The 24658-nt window shown below is 48.7% G+C and overlaps 1 protein-coding gene across 1 annotated transcript; it reads right to left on the minus strand.

The window, feature by feature from the left end:
• Positions 1-287: 287 nt before the first annotated feature.
• Positions 288-21885, minus strand: SNORC (secondary ossification center associated regulator of chondrocyte maturation). The gene is made up of 3 exons (XM_074963013.1): positions 21813-21885; positions 6699-6881; positions 288-397 (listed from the first exon to the last, which is right to left on the minus strand). The coding sequence occupies exons 1-3, from the start codon at positions 21883-21885 to the stop codon at positions 288-290; spliced, it is 366 nt and encodes a 121-aa protein (XP_074819114.1).
• Positions 21886-24658: the final 2773 nt, after the last annotated feature.

A 24658-nucleotide genomic window follows, 5' to 3' on the forward strand; every position in this document is an offset into this window, starting at 1 on the left:
AGCTTCCAGCAAAGGACCAGAATAATTCTGTGGCTCGGAGCAGCATGAGCAACCCAGAGATGCTCCTGCAGCATCAGCCCACATGGCTCTAACTTACTACTGATGTGGGAGTAAAATGTACACGGAGGGCAGTGGTGGTGTTATAGTCTGTTAAAAAGCCCTCAGACTCCTCATTGAGGTGCATCCTGAATGGGGCCCTTTGCAGACAGACACAGATGGAGCAGGCCAGAGCTCAGACACACAGACAAGCAGAAGACACTTGTATTAAGAAAAAGCTTTTATTGAGTTCAGGAGGCAGAGAATTTTCGCAGGGTGATGACGATCAGGGCCACAATCACAGACGTGCCCAGGAGAGCAGCGATTACGATGGCACTGATAGCTCCAGGACCCAGAGACCCTGCGAGAGAAAAGAAAGGCTCAGAACAGCACAAAGAGCTGGAGGTCACTCAGAGCTAAAGGCATGTGGAAGAAACTATATCCACAAATCCCTGGACACATGGAGCACACCAGACTGCCCAGCTCCAGGACCAGGAAGGCTGAGGCAGGAATGCCCAGTGTGGTCCCCAATAATCTCTAGGCAGCTGCAGGAAATAGTATTTAGTGAGGACACGCTCCATCCTTCCCCTCCACCTGGGTGGGCTGAATCTTCCACTCCTGCAATACTCAGCCCCCACTGCCCTTGGGCACAATCCCGCATGCCTGGGAAATACAGAGTGCCGAGTGTACTATGGAAATGACAGGCGCAATCGTTACACAGAGCCGCCCCCACGCTATGCATTTAGCAACAAGTGCTTGCACCGCAGGCCCCGGCACCTGTACGGGGAGGACCGGGGCTACTGGGATTTTATGGTGGTTGATTGAAGAAAGCCAGTTTCAAACATGAATGTTCCTCCACCAAATCCCAGCAAACTCCAAGGAAAAATGGGATAAAACCAAACCACCTACACTAATAATTAACATTCATTTAAAACCCCTTCCTCATTCCTCCCTCCTCCCTGCAACACCCTGAGTGACAAGCACCGTGCAGACACTACAGCTGCTGGCTTCCATCCCCATGCCCTGCAACAGCCCTCTCTCGGATAGCAGCAAGGCTTCCAAGGAGCAGTGGTGCCACTGCTGGCTTCCCTTTGGAAAGCTCATGAAATCCACCGCCAGCAATCCCGGCGGCTCTGGGCCTGTGACAAAGAAGTGTTGGAAGCCTTGGGGCGGGGTGAAAATGAGCAAGGGAGGGAAGCAGGGAGGGGGAGGAAGATAAGAGGGAAGCACATTTTAAAGCCATGCCTGGATCTGAGTGTTTGCTATAGACTTGAAGGCAGTGCAGTAACCTGGGTGGGGAAGGGACTGTGTAGCCCCAGGGGTGCGTGTTCACTAGGAGACAATTGCCTGTGGCCAGATTGCACATGATGGTTGGAGCAGCAGGCAGGGTCTCCGGGACGGTCCTGCCCTTTGGGAGAGTTCAGGAGACAGAAAATTTTCTCAGGGCCACAATCACAGAGGTGCCCAGGAGAGCAGTGATCATGGTGGCACCAATAGCTCCAGGACCTTGTGGTCTCCTTACATCATTACCTCCCTTGGCCCATCGTGAGACACAATGTATCAACATAGCTTTGTCCCAACTGTCTTTCCAGTGAAGCCTTCTCTCAGCTCGCCTGCCAGCTGCGCTTGTTTCATTCCAACAGGGGAACGCTCATTGGCATTGCGGGGTGGGTTGTGGGTGGTGGTGTCTCTGGCTGAGTGGTTCTCGTTGTCTCTCTGCCATTTATCCTGGCAAAGTTTTCAGATGAGAGATGTTGTGACACCACCCAGCCACTGAATTATACCCAGAGGTCACACGGCTGCTTAGGTGCCCATCTCTCCCAGTCAGGAGGTTCAGATGGCAGCAATGCTGTCACCTCAACACAATCACTGAATGCAATTTCCTTGTGTCACATGACAGCAACTCAGGGAACTGTCACTATCAAGCAGGTCTCTGATCAGCTAACTGACCTTCTGACAGCACAGGTCTTTAGCACAGTGGCAAAGGACACTGCTAGCCAATTGACCCTTCCTGGGATCATTCACCAGGACACGTGTCATATTTTAACCCTCCCTCCACCTTCCAAGTTAACTCACTACAGACTTTAGAAGCCAGTTGGGAAAGTGGCATTTCAGTGCCCTGCCCTGGTCTTTAAAATCTTTGAGGAAGAAGTTTGATTATTCTTGTGGGCTAATGGGGAAACAGTCTCAGCATGGCCCCATGTTACAGCTGTGTTGTGGAAAGAGTCACTCAGACAAATGAGCCCAGAATTACTTACAGAGGGAAACAACGGGGACACAGAGCGAGAGGACAAGAGAACAACAATGAGAGACAGGCAGTGGAGGAAAAGAACTTTACAGACACTATTTGAACATAGCCAGAGCATGGAGCTGGAGCAAGACAGCGCAGCTTTCCGGAGGCCAGGAGCTGCACAGCAGAAAGCTCTTGCACCAAAAGCAGGAACAGCATGGGGAGGGGCAGAGAAGGTAGTACAGGACACATGGAGGGAGTAGGGATAGGAACAAACAGAAATTCCATTAGGCTCCTATCTCGCGCAGTATCAGAGGAGCGCAGCCCCAAGGAAATAACATTAAAGGTGAAAGTGTAGGAGGCAATGCATGCAGTTTGCACATGATGAAGACAGATTCATTTGCATTTTCCATTACTGCAGACATCGTTCTTGTTACACAGGGGACCAAAGAAGATTCAGCAAGACACAATATAAACCCAGGGGACTTTGTAAGGGTCAAACATCTGAGCTGCTTGGAACTCCTGGATCGGGTTCCAAACATGAGGAACTGAGGGCTAGATTATTGGAGAGCGCAGCCTGTGAGGACGGGAAGTGCTGTGATGAGACACAATGACCCTGCAGGATGCCAGAGTCTGGTTGATTTCCTTCTCTAGGCCATCTCACTGCTAACCCAGTAGGTTAAATAGATTTGGGGGCAGGGAATCAATCTTTGTTTTGGATAGTGCCTACGGTTGCCAGGTGTCCAGTTTTTGACCGGAACACCCAGTCGAAAAGGGACCCTGGTGACTCCAGTCAGCACCACTGACCGGGCTGTTAAACATCCGGTTGGTTGTGCTGCAGGGCTAAGGCAGGCTCCTTACCTGTCCTGGCTCTGTGCTGCACCCGGAAGTGGCCAGCAGGTCCGGCTCCTAGGTGGAGGGGCAATGCCTGCAGGCAAGAGCAGCGTGCAGAGCCTCCTGACCCCCCTGCCTAGGAGCCAGACCTGCTGACTGCTTCTGGGGCGCAGCGCGGTGCCAGGACATGTAGGGAGCCTGCCTTAGCCCCACTGCGCTGCTGACCGGGAGCTGCCCAAGGTAAGCCCGTGCCCCAACCGTGAGCCCCAACTCCCTGCCCCAGCCCTGAGCCCCCCCCTGCACCCCCAAATTCCACATCCCTGGACCCACCCAACAGCCTACACTCCCAGCCCAGAGCCCGTACCCCCTCCTGCACCTCAACCTGCAGCCCCCTCCCATATTCTGAATCCCTTGGCCCCACCCCCCCCATCCTGGAACCCCCTCCTACACCCAAACCCCTCATCCTCAGACCAGAGCCCATACCCCCTCTCATACTCCAACCACCTGTCTCAACCTGCAGCCCCATCCCATATTCTGAATCTCTTGGCCCCACACCCCAGCCTGGAGCTCCCTCCTGCACCCCAAACCCCTCATCCCCAGCCCCACCCCAGAGCCCTCACTCCCTCCCGCACCCCAATCCCAGCCCAGTGAAAGTGAGTGAGGGTGAGGGAGAACGAGCCACCAAAGAAGGGGGGACCCTGGACTTCAGAAAAGCAGACTGACTCCCTCAGGGAACTGATGTGCAGGATCCCCTGGGAGAACAACATGAGGGGCAAAGGAGTCCAGGAGAGTTGGCTGTATTTTAAAGAATCCTTATTGAGGTTACAGGGACAAACCATCCCAATGTGTAGAAAGAATAGTAAATATGGCAGGCGACCAGCTTGGCTTAACATTGAAATCCTTGCTGATCTTGAACACAAAAAAGAAGCTTACAAGAAGTGGAAGATTGGACAAATGACCAGGGAAGAGTATAAAAATATTGCTCAGGCATGCAGGAGTGAAATCAGGAAGGCCAAATCACACCTGGAGTTGCAGCTAGCAAGAGATGTTCAGAGTAACAAGAAGGGTTTCTTCAGGTATGTTGGCAACAAGAAGAAAGTCAAGGAAAGCGTGGGCCCCTTACTGAATGAGGGAGGCAACCTAGTGACAGAGGATGTGGAAAAAGCTAATGTACTCAGTGCTTTTTTTGCCTCTGTCTTCACAAACAAGGTCAGCTCCCAGACTACTGCACTGGGCAGCACAGCATGGGGAGGAGGTGACCAGCCCTCTGTGGAGAAAGAAGTGCTTCGGGACTATTTAGAAAAGCTGGACAAGCACAAGTCCATGGGGCCGGATGCGCTGCATCCAAGAGTGCTAAAGGAGTTGGTGGATGTGATTGCAGAGCCATTGGCAGAGGTGAAAGTAAGCTGTTGTGCCCCAGTACGGCATACTGGTAAGAGCTGGTGCGCCGTACCAGGACCGGCTTTCCCAGATGGCAATTTAAAGCCCTAGGGTAGCGGTGGCGGGGCTCTGGCGGGGATTTAAAGGGCCCCGGAGCTCCAGCTTCCGCTACCACCCCAGCCTTTTAAATCCCCGCCCCCGCTACCCCAGGGCTCAGGCAGCAGGGCTCTGGCGGGGATTTAAAGGGCCCCGGAGCTCCAGCCACCACTACTGCAGCTGGAGCCCTGGCCCTTAAAATCAAGATTTAAAGGGCCCGGAGATTTAAGGTCCTGCCTCTTCCAGTTAAGGCCACGCCCCCTGCTCAGGACTCCGACGTACCGGTAAGTTCTCTAACTTATTTTCACCCCTGGCCATTGGCCATTATCTTTGAAAACTCCTGGCAATCGGGGGAGGTCCCGGATGACTGGAAAAAGGCTAGTGTAGTGCCCATCTTTAAAAAAGGGAAGGAGGAGGATCCGGGGAACTACAGCAGTCAGCCTCACCTCAGTCCCTGGAAAAATCATGGAGCAGGTCCTCAAGGAATCAATTCTGAAGCACTTAGAGGAGAGGAAAATGATCAGGAACAGTCAGCATGGATTCACCAAGGGCAGGTCATGCCTGACTAATCTAATTGCCTTCTATGATGAGATAACTGGCTCTGTGGATGTGGGGAAAGCAGTGGACATGTTATTCCTTGACTTTAGCAAAGCTTTTCACACAGTCTCCCACAGTATTCTTGCCAGCAAGTTAAAGAAGTATGGGCTGGATGAATGGACTATAAGGTGCATAGAAAGCTGGCTAGATTGTCGGGCTCAACGGGTAGTGATTAATGGCTCCATATCTAGTTGGCAGCCGGTATCAAGTGGAGTGCCCCAAGGGTCGGTTTCGTTCAATATCTTCATTAATGATCTGGAGGATGGTGTGGATTGCATCCTCAGCAGGTTTACAGATGACACTAAACTGGGAGGAGAGGTAGATACGCTGGAGGGTAGGGATAGGATACAGAGGGACCTAGACAAATTAGAGGATTGGGCCAAAAGAAATCTGATGAGGTTCAACAAGGACAAGTGCAGAGTCCTGCACTTAGGACGGAAGAATCCCATGCACCGCTACAGACTAGGGACCGAATGGCTAGGCAGCAGTTCTGCAGAAAAGGACCTGGGGATTACAGTGGATGAGAAGCTGGATATGAGTCAACAGTGTGCCCTTGTTGCTAAGAAGGCCAATGGCATTTTGGACTGTATAAGTAGGGGCATTGCCAGCAGATCGAGGGACATGATCGTTCCCCTCTATTCGACATTGGTGAGGCCTCATCTGAAGTACTGTGTCCAGTTTTGGGCCCCACACTACAAGAAGGATGTGGAAAAATTGGAAAGCGTCCGGCGGAGGGCAACAAAAATGATTATGGGACTGGAACACATGACTTATGAGGAGACGCTGAGGGAACTGGAATTGTTTCGTCTACAGAAGAGAAGAATGAGGGGTGATTTGATAGCTGCTTTCAACTACCTGAAAGGGGGTTCCAAAGAGGATGGATCTAGACTGTTCTCAGTGGTAGCAGATGGCAGAACAAGGAGTAAGGTCTCAAGTTGCACTGGGGAAGGTTTAGGTTGGATATTAGGAAAAACTTTTTCACTAGGAGGGTGGTGAAGCACTGGAATGCATTACCTAGGGAGGTGGTGGAATCTTCTTCCTTTGAGGTTTTTAAGGTCAGGCTTGACAAAGCCCTGGCTGGGATGATTTAGTTGGGGATTGGTCCTGCTTTGAGCAGGGGGTTGGACTAGATGACCTCCTGAGGTCCCTTCCGACCCTGATATTCTATGAATGTAGTGCGCATGGGTGGGGCCTTGGGGCAGGGTGTTCGGTTTTGTGCGATTAGAAATTTGGCAACCCTGGGAGTGCCATGTATATCTATGGTGCTAAACAAGCGATAAAGAACAGGATAGCTTATATTGCCAGTGTTCATTTTCCCTTTCCCTGGAGATCACAGAAAACAGGACACAGATAACGGAGTTCTCAGCAATACCTTATGGATTTTCTCCTAAACCACAATAACATTTGCTCCAAACAGAAGGGCTCGGGTGTGCAGGTGATGGCTGTGTAACCGCCTGACCTGCCATGGGCTGGACAGTTCTAACAGAGGATGGTGCCGGGTGCTGCCTGGGAGGCTCCTACATACCGTTATCATCCAGATGGTGCAGGTCTGTGGTGTCCTCAGGCTCATACTCTGAGGTGTACAGGGGGAAGCCTGTAGAGTCCGAGAAGTGGCTTGTGGTGGTGGCAGCATCAAAGGGGCCCCCTCCCGACGGCAGCTCCGGCGGCTCATTCCACAGCGTGGGGGCAGGTCCTTGGGGATACTCTGCTGGAACAAGCATAAATCCCAATTACTCCCCGATCAACCACTGATGCCGCTACAGCACTGGGCTACTGGCAATTGTTCACTGGGATTCCTGCCTGCAGGGCCCAGTCACAACTTGCAGCCTGTACTGGCCAGCCTGTCTCACCACTGCCCTCTGCTCCGCAACATGTTAGAGCCGCTCACAATTGCCAGTGTTTGCTCGGGGGGTGGGGGGCGCTGAGCCTTAATCCGCCCCCCCCCCCAAAATGGCTCTCAGCTCTGGCCTTTCTGCAGCTAAAGATTCCCTCCTCTATGGCATGGGCATGGCTGAGACACTGACACTGATGTCGTATGTAAATGACCTCAGCTGAGTTATACTACATGGCAATCTAGCTTGCATACGGATCCAGGGCCTCCAGGATCCCAGAACAGAAAAATATCCCTTCCAAATGTCTAATTAAACCACATACACAAGAGATGTAAGGAAAGCCCCATTTAATGAGGGCACTTTCTTTGCCGCTCTCCAGGCTGCATCATGCAGACCATCATACTGGGAAGGGGTTGCAAGCACTTTGTAGACCAGGGCTAGAATTCAAGACAAGTATGACAAATTGGAGAATTGGTCTGAAATCCACAAGATGAAATTCAATAAAGACAAGTGCAAAGTATGACATTTAGGAAGGAAAAAAGAAATCAAATGTACAACTACAAAATGGGGAATAATTGGCTAGATCGTGTACTGCTGACAAGGATCTGGGGGTTGTAGTGGATCACAAATTGAACAGGAGTCAACAATGGGATTGCAGTTGAAAAAAGAGTTAATATTATTCTGCGGTGCATTAACAGCAGTATTGTCTGGAAGACATGGGAGGTAACTATCCTTTTCTACTCAGCGGTGGTGAGGCCTCAGCGGGAGTACCAGGTTCAGTTCTGAGCAACACACTTTGGAAAATATGTGGATAAATTGGAGAGAATACAGAGAAGAGCAACAAAAATTATAAAAGGTTTAGAAAAACCTTACCTACAAGGAAAGGTTAAAAAACTGGGGCATGTTTAGTCTTGGGAAAAGACACCTGAGTGGGGGTCTGAGAACAGCCTTCCGATATGTTAAGAGCTGTTATAAACAGGACGGTGATTAACTGTTCCCCATGTCCCCTGAAGGTAAGACAAGAAGTAATGGGCTTAATCTGCAGCAAGGGAGATTGAGGTTAGATATTAGGAAAACTCTAACTCTAAGGGGAGTTAAACTCTGGAATAAGCTTCCAAGGGAAGTTGTGGAATCCCCGTTATTGGAGGTTTTGAAGAACAGGCTGGACAAGCACCCGTCAGGGCTGGTCTAAGTTTACTGATCCTGCCTCAGCACAGGGGGCTGGACTTGATCGCCTCTTGATGTGCCTTCCAGCCTGACATTTCTAGGAGTCTATGAAAAGCACTAGAGACTAGGGGTGACATCCTGGCCCCACTGACATCATTGGCAAAGCCCCATTGACTCAGCAGGGCCAGGATTTCACCGTAGGTGCTGGAATCAGAAGTGGTGAATGAGCAGAAAGGCAGCTGCCATAGGGTGTACACTGGGAAAGAAAACCGTCCGCTAGGATGTAAGTGGGGGCGGGCAGGAAGAAACCTGGTGTGACTAATGCTGGGGGTGAACGAAGCCTATGCCAGCGAAGGGGCTGCCTGTCAGGGTTAAGGAGAGCATGCTTCTAGGATAGTTTCCACTAGATAATTTTCCATTTCACACAGACGCTTGCAGCAACATGGGCTAGGGAGCAGGTGCTAGAGCACCCTCCTGCTGGGTCACTGATTAGAGCAGTGGTTCTCAAAGCCGGTCCGCCGCTTGTTCAGGGAAAGGCCCTGGCAGGCCGGGCCGGTTTGTTTACCTGCCGTGGCTACAGGTTCGGCCGATCGCAGCTCCCACTGGCCGCGGTTCGCTGCTCCAGGCCAATGGGGGCTGAGGGAAGGGCGACCAGCACGTCCCTTGGCCCGCACCGCTTCCCGCAGCCCCCATTGGCCTGGAGCAGCGAACCGCGGCCAGTGGGAGCCGCGATCGGCCGAACCTGCAGCCACGGCAGGTAAACAAACTGGCCCGGCCCGCCAGGGGCTTTCCCTGAACAAGCTGCGGACCGGCTTTGAGAACCACTGGACTAGAGTACAACCCTGTTTGTTCCTGGCCCTTGCGCTGATCCAGTGCTGTTGCTGCATCTTCTCTCCCAAACACAAAGCTGTGTATAAACATGAGAAACCATAAACACCAAGTCTAAGCCTACAAGGAGGTTTTCCCAATGGTGATTTTTCCTAGCAGCCACATTTCTCAGCAATCATCAGGACAAGTGTTTGTACTGAGCTCACTGCTTGGATGCATTTACAACTCACTGCAACTCAGAAAATGAAAGCAAAGTACATTAGCCCAGGGCTGTTCAGCTTCTGGCCATTTTCCTCTCCCAAAAGCAATCAAGGTTTAAGTGCTGACAGGGCCTTTGCACACCTAAGTCCTCTGCCTGAACACAGTTAGCTCCGCAGGGGGAGTCAGAAGCCTCCTGCCAGCAGCAGCAGCTGTTTGGATAGGACACATTCCCTGGGAGCATGGCAGACTGGAGCATTCAGAGACTTGAACCCTCCCCAGATGGCGCCCGTTGGGGCTGCCCAGGGAGAAGAGTAAAAGAAACTGCATTCTGTTTGAGGCTGCAATTCACATCCTGTTATTTCTTTTCCCAGCAGGGTCGGCTGGGACTGAGAAGGGCTTTCCTGTTTACGTGTGGCTGGTCCAGAAGTCTGCATCAATGCTCATTTTGTTCAGGTGGGACAACCCAGAGGCCCCAGTGAGAAATGGAGACATTCCACAGGTCCCTGCTGAAACCACTGGGAATGTCACACTGGGATGGAAAATCTAGCGGAGCAGCCAAGGCCAGGGACATCTCAATGGCCACTCTGGCTATGTAGGCTGAGAAAGTTGAGGGCGGGGATCCAGAACAGCCCAGCTTCCTGGGCTGAGAAAATCTAGGCCATACCCAGGGCAACTGCTCAGCGGGGATTCTGTTAAAGAATGACAGCATCTCACATGCTCACTAAACCCTGGCAGGTCTCATTGCTGGCCCACCATGGCAGAGTGGTGAGGGTTGGCTGTCATGTGATATGTAAGTTAAGATACATGCACCCAGAGACCCTCTAATTAGGTGCATGCTATAAACCAGGGGTCTCAAAATCAAATGACCACTAGGGCCACATGAGGACTAGTACATTGGCCCGAGGGCTGCACCACTGACCCCCCCACACACTGCTGCACCCAGCCCCACCCCTGCCCCCACTCCACCCCTTCCATGAAGCCCCGCCCCTGCCCAGCCCTTCCCTGCAATCCCCACCACAACTCCACCCCCTTCCTGCCCCCAGGGGGTGCAGGAGGGTTGCAGAGTGCATCAGGGGGCTCAGGGCAGGGGGTCAGGGTGCAGGATGGGGCAGGCAGCTCAGGGCAGGGGGTTGGGGTGCAGGGTGCGCCAGGATGCAGGGGGCTTGGGGTGCAGGGGGGTATGGGGTGCAGCAGGGGGCTCAGGACAGGGGGTCGGGGTGCAGGAGGGGTGCGACAGGGGGTCAGGGTGCAGGAGGGGTGTGGGGTGCAGCAGGGGGCTCAGGGCAGAGGGTTGGGCTGCAGGAGGAGTTTGGGGGGCGGGTCCAGCCCAGCATGCACTGGGGGCAGGGCAGGCTCCCTGCCTTCCTGCCCTGCCCCCGTGCTGCTCTGGGAAGCGGCCGGGACCTGGGGGGGCACAGGGGTCTGTGTGTTGCTTTGGCCGCTCCTCCAGGTACCTTCCCCGAAGCTCCCATTGGCCGGGAATGGGGAACCGCAGCCAATGAGAGCTTCGGGGGAGGTACCTGGAGGATCCACCAGAGCAACACGCAGACCCCTCCCCCAGGTCCCGGCCTGCCCTGTCCCCAGTGTGCACCAGGCCAGAGCCGCTCTAGGTAAATGCTAGGGGGGGCAGGGGGGCTGCAGGGAGCTGGCGGGCCACAGAAAAATAACCCCACGGGCCACGTGTTTGAGACCCCTGGTATAAACAGTGATAAACTAAAAACTCTGCATTGGGCTGAGTTGAGAGATTCATTCTAGGCTCCTGCTCAGACATCTGGGTGTCTCAAGGTTCCACACAACAGAAGCCAGCCAGAAACAGTGAGTTCCATTTCAGTGGAATTCACCCCTGGGCTGGGGCTGGGGCATGCTGAGAGCAGAGCTGGGCTGTCTAAAACAATGGTTTTCAACTGGGGGTCCACGTGGACCCCTGGGGGTCCACAGACTATGGCTAAAATTTCCAAAAGCGTCCGCACCTTCATTTGAAATTTTTAAGGGTCTGCAAATAAAAAAAAAGGTTGAAAATCACTGGTCTAGAACCACATTTTCATCGGTTTGTACGTACACAGTGAAATTGATGTTTATTGACATTTACTGATAAAAATCTAATCCTTCCAACTTTAAGTAGGTTGCACCTATATGGAAATTACAGGCAGTGTGTGGAGGAGGGAAACCCAGTGTTATCTGTCAAAGCTACACACCCAAAGCATTCACAGGCTCAGTACAAAACCAGTTAACAATGCTACATAGTCTGGTCACCATCTACTGGCACATTATCTATGAACCGATTACACTTACACACATTTCTTATTATAATGCAGGGGTGGCCAAACTGCAGCTCACAAGCCACATGTGGCTCTTTTACAGTTGAAGTGCAGCTCGCGGAGGCCCCCCACCTCCCCATTCTCCTCCAATCAGACTGGGGGTAGAGGGGGGCTCAGGGCTTCTGCCCTGTGGCAGGGTGGTGGGGCTGGGGGCTTCTGCTCAGTGGGGAGGGGGTCTAGGAGCTTCAGCCCCACAGGAGGTGCCTGAAGATCATCACATGCGGCTCAGAGGATCAGTAAGTTTGGCCACTCCTGTTATAGAGCCTGGGGTTTCAGCTACCAAGACACAAATCAAGAGGAAGGAGAGATTTAGTGATAAAGTTAGGCAAGTCAGCAGGTAAAGGTGCAAAACAAACAGAGTTGTGGCTATTTGATTAGCCGCTGGCACTACTAGCCGATTGGTTTCAGAACAGACCAACGTGTACAAAACTTCTGAGCCCCATTTCTAAACTGCTTGGTTGCATGGGGGAACTAACGGCCCAAGTCATGACCTCACTCATTGTGTTAACACAACAAGTGCCAGTACCAACACTGGAGCCAGTACTGGCTAGCAAAGACAAGTGGCTCCAAGAGAAATAGGAGAGAGAATTATTTGATTACATGAGAACTCAAGCCAATATAGCAGTGCGTACGCCTCACGGCTGATGAGGCTCTAAGATGTTAGCGAAGATAATGGGCTCATTGCTTGGAGCAAACACCATTCCTCAGGACCAAGCTCAGTCGCTGGCGTTTTCATAGCAGGGAACGTTCTGAAAGTGATTGTGTGAGAGTTTGTTTTTTCTGATGAAACATACTCTAACAGGGTAATAGAAAGGTGCTTTATATATTCACACCAGAACGCAGTGCTACATGTCTCGTCTTTCCTGTGGCCATTGGTGGCATCTTTAGCACACGGAACACTGTTGGGAACTGCATTCATTGCACTAAGGATATTCACCACTGCAGGACTTGCGCAAAACTCAGTGCTAGATAAGTGAAGGAAGAACTGATTTTGACTCTGGTTTTAAAGCACTTTTACACCCTCTAGTGATTGTTAAGCCTTGATGTAATCTGACAGATTCTGGATTAACAGTGCATGCGACACATGATTTTTCTGCCTTGAGCTCTTGTGGTTTCTAACAGAGTTTTAATTACTAAAGAAAAATGTAACCTCTTTGCAGCCTGTTTTGAAGCAACATTAACAATGCTTGTCAGTTTAGAGTATATACAAAAACCTACACACACACGAACTTAAGTAGCCATGTCAAAGACACATCAAGAGTCTGACAGACCTACCGCCACTTGGAACTGCTTAACATATCATCCTTAACTGCCGACTCTGGAGACAAGATGCCATAGGATTATGCAATTATCTGAGACTCCTGCACTAATCAACACAAGAGGGGAAACTAAGGCTATGTCTACGCTGGCGACTGAATGACAAAAATGATCTTTTGGGGGGCGTGGGGTGTTTTTTTTTTTTTTTAACACCTCCGAAAGACACAAATTTTGCTGACAAGCGCTGGTGCGAACAGCTCTTTGTTGGCAGAAGCGCTCTCCTGCTGTCAACACTAACACTGCTCATTGGGGCTGGAAGTTTGTCAGCAGGAGAACTGACAAACAATGGCTACACTGTGGCAAGGCAGCACTGTCACTAAAAGCTGCATAGCCTAAGTCAGAAGCAAGAGAGGACGCTGCCTCATTTATCCCTCCTGAGCAAAGTACTAACTGCGTGTGTTAAACTAGCAGTCTGCTTTCCATGACTTGCCCTCACTTTTTCCATCCCAACTAACAGCCGTGTCTTCAGATGCCCCCTGTTCCCACTCTTCTGAAATAAGGCTGAACAATCCAGCCCCATGTGTCTCTACACTCATTTACCACACAAAAACGAGAAGTGGCCATTACTCAGGTTCTATCCACTTTTACACTGTTACCGGAGTTAACACTGAATGTTCTGGCTTTAGCCAAGACAAGCAGGCCCTTAGCTAGCAGTATTTAAACAGCATTTTAGGCTCACTTCTTTTATAACCCCCCAAACATGCTGACTTTGTGTTGGGTCTGAGGTCAATGAAATTGATGTTTACAGTAAAGTGTATCCAGATTCCAAGAACCAAAGGAGAAATTAGGATTTCTATTAGTCTCTCTGCAGTGCACACACCTGACAGAGCCTTGTAAGTTGCATGCTTTTCTAGCTGTGTAGTTGACATTGTGAAGCCGCAAACTAATGATGCAACTTAAGCAGTACAGGATCTGATGTCACACGTGGAACTAAATGTGTAAAAAGAAGGTTTTGGTTGTTACACTGCAGAAAAATACCTTAAATAAAGTCCTCAGCTCACTATTTTAACACAAGAATGCCACCAACATTTGTGGGAGTTTATTAGTAGTTAAGCAGGGCTTGTATGTACTACCACCCTACAATCCTGGATCAGGGCCCCACTGTGCCACTGGGTTGCCAACCCTCCAGGATTTGCCTGGAGTCTCCAGGAATTAAAGATTAATCTTTAATTAAAGATTGTGTCATGTGATGAAATTTCCAGGAATACATCCAACCAAAACTGGCAACCCTTTGTGTCAGGCATTGTAGAAATCCCAAATACATTCTTTAAATCTGTGAAGTAAAACAAATGCATTTAAAACTGCAAGGGACGCAAACCATTTATGAAGAAGGCTTAGAGAGTGGGCAGGATATTGTCTTTTTAGACATCCAAGTATTGCATGAAATACACCCGAACTGTACCTCTTAGTAAGCCTGTAGTCTTCTCTGGGTTCTGGCAATATGTATTAACTACTCAAGCATCAGTCTTGTGGTCTGTATTGTCATTAGAAATCCCCATTAGAAACACAGCCTTACATCCAAGAGTTCAGGACAGTTTATTCTCTATGGGTGAAACCCATTGGTCTGCTGAGGGGCCAGCAAAATAGGGTTTAAGTGATACGCAGTCCTCTATGAAGGGGTGAAATGTTACTTTATGAGAGACATTTCTCTGTTACACTGTAACCCCACTGAAACCAGCCAATGGGACCTGGTGCAGGAAGCCCCTGGGGTTGTAAGAGAATTTGGCATGCTGCATACGCTTTTCCATAAAATCACCTGACAAGAACCCACACTATACTAATCCACTTCTCGAGCCACCATGTGGAAGGACCGATTGGGTATAAATGCAGTTTATCATCTATCAGGAAGGTGAATGTAATACAACATGCTTGGGCAGCATTGATAGGAAAGTTTAAGTATTAAGGCTTAAAATGGTGTAACTATTATGCAAATAAAAAAATGTCACCTCCCTATGAATGGCCAAGTGGCCATGACTGTATTTGGTAGGGATCTAAGTCAGCCTTCACTTGGGAAGATCTCTCGGTATTGTGTGCTCTCCCTAGGATCATCATCTGCTAACCACCACCTGGGCTGCATAGTGAAAGGAAGGAAGCGAAATTAGCTGAGGATTCTGAATCATGAAGGTAGCTAAACACAGCCATGTACATAATGACTCATTAGCCTCGTTTCCCAAAAGCTCTGGCATTTAAAGTGAGGTTACACAGAAATATGCATACTTCTCAGGGATCAATACACTTGGTCCTTAGTTGGGTGCTTCTCAGTGCATCTGACCTAGAGGATACTGCGGTAACCACACCTCTTCAATGAGTATGGCTTATGCTCCCAAGTGCATTCAGCCCTTGCCTACCCTCACCACACCTGCATCTTACCAGGTCTGAGCTTAAGGAAGCTCTGCTCCATTTAGAGTCTTCACTCCACCAGGCACTATGAAGGTTAGGAAGTATCGGTGTCCAGGTTCAGTACGAACAACGTGTGACACTACAGCCATGCCTCTCAAACAGCAATCAGATGGGGTGAAGAGATGGATCCCCCAAATCACAGCCCTTGAGGATAACCAAATATAGGATCTTTCCAAAACAGAGGCACTAGGGCCCCCGCAGGCATGTCAAATAAACCTCAAGATCAGCAGTATCAAAAGCAGCTGACAGAGCTAACAGCATGGCTTTTGACTCCTGTCTATTGCTGTGGGTCAGCCACCACAGAGACCAACAGACTCTCCCCCACGTGCATTGTGGTGTAGTCTCTGTGATAATGTGCTTCCCTACATCACTAGGGTGTGGTCAGGATAAATTCATTTTCTGTTGCTTTTTGTGGCAAACAGGTGAATCTGGGGAACTCCCCCACCTTTGGGAAATGCTGTTCACTGCATCCGGGTGAATGAACCACTTGTGATTATGGAAGGCTCTGCTGAGATAGTTTGCCAGCTTGTTCTGAGAAACCAGGAGGTAGGATGCTTCCAGGTGAGTTGAGTGGGCTGTGCAGCTTGAGGGCTTCCTGACACAGGGGAGAGGAGAGAACTCTGCACTGCTTGTTTATATAAAACATTGTGGTCGTGTTGTTTGTCATCACCACTGCACATTTCCCTTGCAAGTGGTCCTGGAAGGTCTGGATTGCCAGGCAGACAGCTCTCAGCTCTTTGACGTTGATGTGAAGCGAGAGCTCCTCTTGCAACCAAAGACCTTGGGTCCTGAATTCTCCCAGATGAGCTCCCCATCCCAAATCCTGACGCATCTGTGACCAGGGCCAGCGAGGTCTGCGGTTTGGCGAAGGGGACCCTCGCACATACCACCTGTGGTCTGAGCCACCACTGGAGAGACCCGAGAACTGGCGGTGGAAGCGTAACCACCTTTTCCAGGTTGTCACGCCCTGGCTGGTAAGTTGACACCAGCCAGGCCTAGAGAGTGTTGCACGACATATGTACAAGCTGCCATATGTCTGAGGAGCTTCAAGCAATTCCTCGCTGTGGTGGTGGGGTATTGCTTGAAGCCTTGTATGATGTCTCACATTGTCCAAAAATGAGACTCTGGAAGGAAGGCTCCGGCCTGACCCGAGTCCAACACTGCCCCAATGAACTCTATTCTCTGAGCAGGGGATAGAGTTGATTTGTGTATAGTCAGGAGACCCAGCCTGTTGAAGGTGGATCTCATCAAGTTGACGTGTTGCTCCACTTGTGCCCTGGAGCGGCCCCTGATCAGCCAGTGGTCGAGGTACAGGAAGACCTGCACCTGCCTTCTTCTCAGGAAGGTTTCAAAGTAACAGCCGTGTTAGTCTGTATTCGCAAAAAGAAAAGGAGTACTTGTGGCACCTTAGAGACTAACCAATTTATTTGAGCATGAGCTTTCGTGAGCTACAGCTCACTTCATCGGATGCATACTGTGGAAACTGCAGAAGACATTATATACACACAGAGACCATGAAACAATACCTCCTCCCACCCCACTCTCCTGCTGGTAATAGCTTATCTAAAGTGATCATCAAGTTGAGCCATTTCCAGCACAAATCCAGGTTTTCTCACCCTCCGCGCCCCCCCCCCCCCCCCAAACTCACTCTCCTGCTGGTAATAGCCCAAGGCGGCTATGACTGCCATGCACTTGATAAAAACTTGAGGGGCTGCTGATAGGCCAAAGTGGAGGACCGTAAACTGATAATGGTTGTGGTTCACTATGAAGCTGAGAAAGCATCTGTGGGCTGGAACTATCGATATGTGGAAATACAAGTCCTTGAGTTTGAGGGCGACATATCAGTCTCCCAGATCCAGAGATGGGATGATGGCAAAGAGACCATAGAGAACGTCAACTTCTTCAGGAATCTGTTGAGGCCTTGCAGGTCGAGGATGGGTCTGACATCCCCCCTTTGGCTTTGGGGGATTAGGAAATATTGGAAGTAGAATCCTTTGTGTCTTAGCTCCTGAGGAACCTCCTCCACTGCTCCTGCGGCGAGGAGTGTTTGAACCTCCTGCAGGAAGAGTTGCTCGTGAGACGGGTCCCTGAAGAGTGACAGGGAAAGGGGGGTGGGAGGAGAAGAACTGGAGAGAATATCCCACTTCTACAGGGTGAAGGAACCAGCAATCTGAGGTTATCTGGGACCAAGCACAGTAGAAGTGGGACAAGATTCAGAAATCAGGGTGAAGGATCCATCAAGAGGACTGGTACATCATTCCTGGGCGCACCTTCAAAAGGCTTGCTTAGAGCCTGATGACTGCCTCGCCAAGCCCTGGCCTTGACTGGGTGGTGGATGGGGAGACTTATGCCGGCCATTCCTGTCCCGCTTCCTGGAGAAGTCCTGCCTAGGCTGGGGAGGGTAGAAGCGCGGAGGGGGTGGGGCTTAAAGTGTTTCTGCTGGGTAGTGAAGGTATGCAGGCCCAACGATTTCAATGCTGCCCACGAAACCTTTAGACTATGGAGCTTGGAGTGTCTGCTCTGAGAACAGCCCCATGCTGTTAAAGGACAAGTCCTGAATTGGTAGTTGGACCTCTGGTGGAAGGCCCAACACCTGGAGCCATGAGCTCGTTCTCACGAGCAGAGGACATGGTTTGCGTAGCCAAGACTTCCGCGTCCAGTGAGGCCTGCAAAGGAGGTCCATGCCACTGCCTTGCCCTCCTCTATTATGGCTGCAAATTCCACTCTGGAGTCTGACTGGACCAACTCCTTAAATTTCATCATGGAATCCCATGAATTGAAATTGTAAGTACTGAAGATTGCTTGCTGGTTAACAGTCCGAAGCAGGACACCTCCCCCCCACCGGTGGAGTACGCTTTCCTGCTGAAGAGGTATCAGCTTCGAGTCCTTGGATTTTGGAGTTGGCCCCTGCTGCCCCATCTCTCTCTTTCATTTGCCGCCACTACGACCAGTGAACTCAGCTGCGTATAAGTAAATAACTATTTGTACCCCTTAGAGGCGATGAAATAGTTCCTCTCCACCCCCTTCGCTGTAGGGGGGAATGGAGGCAGGAATCTGCCACAAGGTTTTCGTAGTGGCTTGAAACATTTTAATGAGTGGCAATGCCACCCTGGATGGCCACTCAGGAGTTAATATATCCACCATGGACCTTGAGTGTGGATGACGGAGATCTTGAGTGTGGAGACCACGGTGGTGCCGAGCGGGATGGTGTCGGAGAACAGTGCCTCATGACTGCAGGTTTGCCTCTAGACTGCACCACACCTTGCTGTGCTGGAGGTGTCTCTCAGCTGGCGGGGTCACCCATTGGCATGGGCTCATAGCAGGTCCTGCACAGCTTAAACCCTTGGGATCGAGGCATGCCCCGAACCCCAAGAGGGGAGGGAATTGGGATAGAAAGCCCCCCATTTCTATTGAACTAACTTACTAAGACTAACACTAACTAATAAAGTATTTACAGGATAATCAAAAGTCCGATCACTAGGGGAAACGCTTGCCAAGGTAAGAAACAGACACAGCTCCAACGACCATCACTGGTGGTAAGAAGGAACTGAAGAGGCAGCGGGTCGGCAGGAATCTATGTACACTGCCATGAAGGTGCAACTCCAGGGGGCTCCACAGCCGACCTGACAGGTACCACTAGGGTGGTACCGACTGCACGTAGTGCGCGCACACCTACTTGGAATCGACACTAGCAAGCACTCTAAGAACAGTGGGCTAGGACTTTGGGTTTGAGGTTGCCTTCTTCTTTACCATGAAATATTGACCACTGCAGGAAGTCAAGTCAGACTAGATGAGCAAGTGGTCTGATCCCAGACAGGCAATCCTTTGACCCTTTGTGTGTGCAATGAGCTCTATGCAGGTGTTGAAAACCCTCAGAAACAATCCGATTCTTTATTCTGTCTTGCTAATCTCCTAATTTGCAATTAATGGAGGTTTATGCTCCATAAGGGTTTTCAAGGCAATACTTCAACAAACCGATATATATACACACCTTGTTCTCTAGTGCTTCTCCTGTTATATATACCACCAGAGGACAAGAGTCATCCAGGATATTTGGGCCACCAGGATTTACAACATCTGCACATTGGTCCGAGGCTGGCTTCATTTTGCCCACTTTCGAGGGCTTTGCTATGGGAAGCCAGAGGCCTTAACACAGAAGGGCAGGAGCTGGGTGAACTCTGAGGCCCGCAATGGGCTGTCCGGCCCCAGGTAGCCACAGTGGGCATGTGGCCAGCGTAGAGATGAAAAGAGCCCTTCATAGGAAGCACAAAGGGCAGCCTGTGATGCTGGGAGCTGAAGTGTGGAGCCGCACAGAATGCTGTGGTTAGGCTGAATGTTAAATAAACTCGTTTACAAAAAGGCAGGGGCCGCGTGCATGTATATGCAGACCAGAGGACTGTCTGTACCCCTTCACCTCTGTCGGGGCTAGGCGGGAAACTTCCCTTTTATGATAGAATGAAATACAGAAAAAGTTCCACCATGCATTAAAAGACTTGATTTAGGGAGAGAGAACCCTTCACACTTAGTGCTGCAAAATAAATCTTTTACACTTTTCGTATCTTTAATGCAAACTCGTTCCCTGAAGCTCCAGTTTTAGATACCAAAAGAACTAACCCACCAGGGGCTCAAAGCTGCAAGAGAAAATGTATTTGAGAGAAAGTAGAGACACACTTCTACAAGATACATCCTACCAACACAACACATTCTGCGGCAGTATAGGCATCATTCAATGAACTGTCCATTCTCTAGTCAGCTAGGGATGGGGTATTTCATAAAAAGTATACTATGAAGATGAAAGTAACAGAATAGTAGGTGATGGTCAGGTACAATATAAGTGAAAACCCTATTGTGGTTGGGTTAGTACAACATGCTCCTTATCCCAGACCTACTGGTTATCCCATGGGAGTTTTTGCATGGTAGGTCTGAGTTCCTGTATATATTGTATTGACTTAGCTACATTGCTTTCTTGTGTCCATGTGAGGTTCTAGCTCAGTGAGGAAGGAGTTTAAGGCACCACTGAAAAATAACTAACATGCACTTGCATGGTGGGGAAGATTCTAACAAACTTAACTATTCTTTGGGGGAAGAGATCAGCCACTGTTGTACTTCAGTTACTAACTGGAATTTAGGATTCAAATGTTTAGTGTGCTACATATATAAATCATCTTATCAGAACACTGGGGTTGCAGTCACAAATTAGATGCTGTATTTCTTAGTTATTTAAAAAGAGTTCCTAGCAGCCAAGATCTTTTCATGAAATAAATATTAGATACCCTTACTCTTCACTTGCCTCTATAAACATTGTGGTTTGATATTCTACAGAATTAAAAGTTCTTGTGTGAAATTCCCCCAAAAAGAAAAGGTTAGATCAACTGTACAGCAATTTGCCAGGCAAATGGTCAGAACAATCCTTCTATGCAAGATGCCAAAATGAATTGTGCAGGAACAAATTTGCAGTGTACATCGCAAGCCAATGTAGCTCCAAGACCTCCAAAGTTTGGAATACAAGATAAAGGCTTAGCAATGTGTTTAATCAGACAGTCACCTCGTACCTTGCTCCGAACCATCCACTTGATGTTCAAACACAGTCCCATCTACACTTAGAGAGGGAAGTCTGTTAAGAGAAGCAGTTCCGTAACATGGTCGCAATACTCTGAGGCCAGCCCATGTGGAGGGGACTGTGGGCATAACATTATTTCTTTGTTCATAAAAATCATTAAAGACTAGACAGACAATCTTTAGAACAATAATTAAATTGGTGGAACAGGGCTATGCCCTTAATATGCACTGGCCAGTGTAACTGCACTGAAACCATGTGAGATGGCAATTGAAAAATCGCTTGTAACAGTCCCATTCAAGATGGGGCCTTAGAGAACAAGCACAAGTCCTGCTGATTATTCTCCTCCCCCTCCACCCTCTTTGCTTTGTTTTTGGGCCTGACCAAGCTTTACTAAACCTCAGTCACAGTTCAGTGCATTCCCACCCCAGTTCTTAGGGCTATACACAGTTTTGAAGGAAAAACTCAATAACTTAACCCTGCCTATTTAGCTTGGTCTTTTAAAAAATTCCTCTACTATTTGGGACCCAAACACTGCAACATTGTACTTGTGCATGGGAGACAGAAAATGAATAACCAGAAACTGGTTCATCTACTGTTCATTATCCAAAGCTGTGTGAAAGTAGTAACCCAACGAAAGGAACTGAAACATGATTTTAACTTAATTCTGCTAGGATTCAGAGCATACAACTCTTCCTCTCAGCTGCAGAGGCAACCTGCTTGATGCAATCCAAATTCTCAGTAATTCTTATTTTGAGACTAGGCCTGTACTCGTTTTTAAAAGAGATACAATAGACAGAATTCACTGTCTCAAGCGGCAGATCAAACCCTTCCCCCGTACTAGCTACTTGAATTCCAAAGATGACTTACTGAACTATGAGGAGGGGGTACTTTCTCTCTAGTTACTTATGAAAATCTTTTGGGAAGAGTGAAGAGATGGGGCAAAAGTGGGAGGAGGTGGTTAATAAGTAACAGATTCCCTGTGCTTTGGGACCGTAAATCCAAACAAAGATGCTTACCTCTTAGGACAGCAGGGACCACTACTCCAGAGAGCATCAGCAGGACCAGGTGAAGAACGCTGTGATATGGCATTTCTTCCTCCAGGAAGAGAGTGTCAGAAGGAATTTTTAAAGACTCTTCAAAGTAGAAAAGGCTTGGAAACTTCACTAGTATAATGAAACTTTGTCTAGTCAGATCACAAACCCCTTCATATGGGAATGCAGACACACACAGAGTGCAAACACTGTAGAGACTCACGGACACCGATTTCCAGGCAGACCTCCCTCCTGAAGTCAGGAACAGCTCCACCCTCTAAAATTTGTGCCTAAAAATTCCTCCCACAGCGTATGTACAGCTGGACCGTTGGAAATCAGTTACCCCTCCCAATCTGGTGAGTGCACACTAGTGGTTGTTGGCTGAGTGCCCCCACAGGATTCAGGACTATGTTTGAAATGCTTACCTTTGGGGTGTCCATCCCATGTCACACTGGAAATTAGAATGCAACAGTATTCACTACAGAAGCCACACCAAAGCCAGGCATATGGTTCAATGGTTTACCCTCCTGTGTGTGGGGCAGTTTTATTAGGGCTGGCATCAATGAACAAGGGCCTCCAACTTTAGGGTTAAAGATGCTCTGAAATCAAGCCAGAGCAATTTCTTAGCATCTTTGTTTTCTGGACATAAAACTATAAAGGTAGATTTACAATAAAGAGCACACATGGCGCCCCCCGCACCCTGGGTCACAACTGTCTACCAAGAAGCATCTTCTAAATCACAGACACACATCAGATTTAACCTGACCATAGGCATTTTCCTGCCCCTCTTCTCTTCCCTCAAACATGCTCGAGAAAGAGGATCCAACGGCAGAGGGAAAAAATGCACATTTTTGATCTAGGCTGACCCAAGCACCTCAAATGATAAAGTGATTTGGGAAAGAATTCATCTTCTATAAAAGGAGAGCTTTCCAGTTTACCAGGGATGGGACAGTTTCATCATGTTCTCTCTCAGTGGGTCCAGAATTTTTTTTTTAAAACTGGTATGAAGATTGAACATCTAAACTGCAAGGAAGTGAGTAATTTCTGTTCAGAGAAGCACTGTAGTTCAGAAAGCTATCCATACACAATATGAGTATATAATCATCACAGTACCCAGTTCTCTATGCTCTGAAGATGTAGTGAATTAGGTGGGTTTTTTGGTCTTAGATTTCAGATTCAAAAGTTTTTTGTTACAGGATCTCCTTAGAGCCATTTTCCTTTGATATGTAATTCAATACATTCTTAAATCAAGCAGGGATGCTAACCCAGATTCAGGTTTCCTTTTACAACACTTTTTTGCTAGGCTAAATCCTACGCCAGATAAACTGGAAATTGGCAGATGTAGGAAGGACAGAGTGGACTGGAAGTTGCCACCCTAGTCAACTGAGATATTAGGAAGCAGAACTTGCTTCAGAAATCACTTGTGAAAAGAAGCCTCAAATGCCTCTTGCACCACACTCAACACTATCAATTCCCTGCTACACAGAAGCCAGAATGACTCTAGTTCCATATCTTACTAGAAAAGCAAACTGGGAACTGGCATAGCTGTATACGGACTGCACCCACCACAAACTGACAAGAACTATAGTTCCTCTTTTTCACCCCAAATATTGACACAGGTGATCCTGACCATTTTTGAAGCTCATGCCATCTTTTCACAATATAAAAGGAACCAATTTTGCCACTTGAAGACATTCACTCCACTGTAGCACCAACCTAAAAAGGGAGAGGCAGGATGCCAAAATATTTCAATTCAAGAGATAGTGTGCAGTGTCCATTCCAATTTACCCCATTATTTATGGTTAAGAGGAGCCTTTCCATAGACTTCCATAGGAGTCAGCTGGGGTCCTTAAAGGGAATGCAAAATAATTCCTTCTCCATACACTTTTGCTGTTTCTATTTAGCAAGCACTGCTCCCCTCTTACCTCTCATGTTCCTATTAAGCTGGAAATTAATGTGGCTTCATTTACATTCTTATGTTCTTGCAAAATCACAGCTTCAGAATTACCTTTTGTAAATTAAATGCTACTGGAAAAGGGAATAGGGCAGCATTCATGAACAGGTCACATGCACAGTGGCTACTTTGGAACATTTAAGAATTATGTACAAAAAAGATTTCAAGATACTCTCAACCAGACAGCATATTTTAAACTAAGGTAAATTTTGAGCTAAAGCACATTGGGGGTGAGGTGGGAGCACGCCTGGAGATAAGGAGGAAACAAAGTAACATCAATCAATGTAATCCTTTTTTTTTAACATGTGAACAGTAAAGGACCAATTACCTCTCCATCATGTCCTCAAACTTTAGCAGGATTTTCCTCACCAAAACACAAGCAGCAGCAAACGACAGCTAGTATTTGGACTGGGGAGAAGTAAAAGCATGATTTTGTCTAAAAATGGTAAATGTACAGAATGCCCTCAGAGAGCCCTTCCCCCAAGCTGAAGTGTTCAGGGTAAACCTCTCCCTTCTTTAGTAAAGATAACTGGGCTCGGAGGGTGCTTGCTGGTTTACTCAGATACTTTCTTTGTGTGTTTGAAATTCATAACAGAAAACGAGCCAAAGGTTGATCTTTCCTCCATAAACAAGGTGACTGTAAATGCATGTGCGCGCGTATGGAAGGAAAGGGGAGTGAAGATTGTGTGGCAGAATTTTCCAATCTCGGCCTACTGATGTTTATTTTGAATTCTAAAATTATCAAGTAGAAAAACCAGCAACATTCCTCAGGAGACCAGGAATAAAGCAGCAGCTGTTGCTCCACATCCTGTGTATTTGCTTGATGTTTCTTGATGAAAACTTTGATGAAGGTCAAACTTCAGGTCGGTTTTAGCAC

Source organism: Natator depressus, chromosome 9 (assembly GCF_965152275.1).
Source record: "Natator depressus isolate rNatDep1 chromosome 9, rNatDep2.hap1, whole genome shotgun sequence".
Lineage (NCBI taxonomy): Eukaryota > Metazoa > Chordata > Testudines > Cheloniidae > Natator > Natator depressus.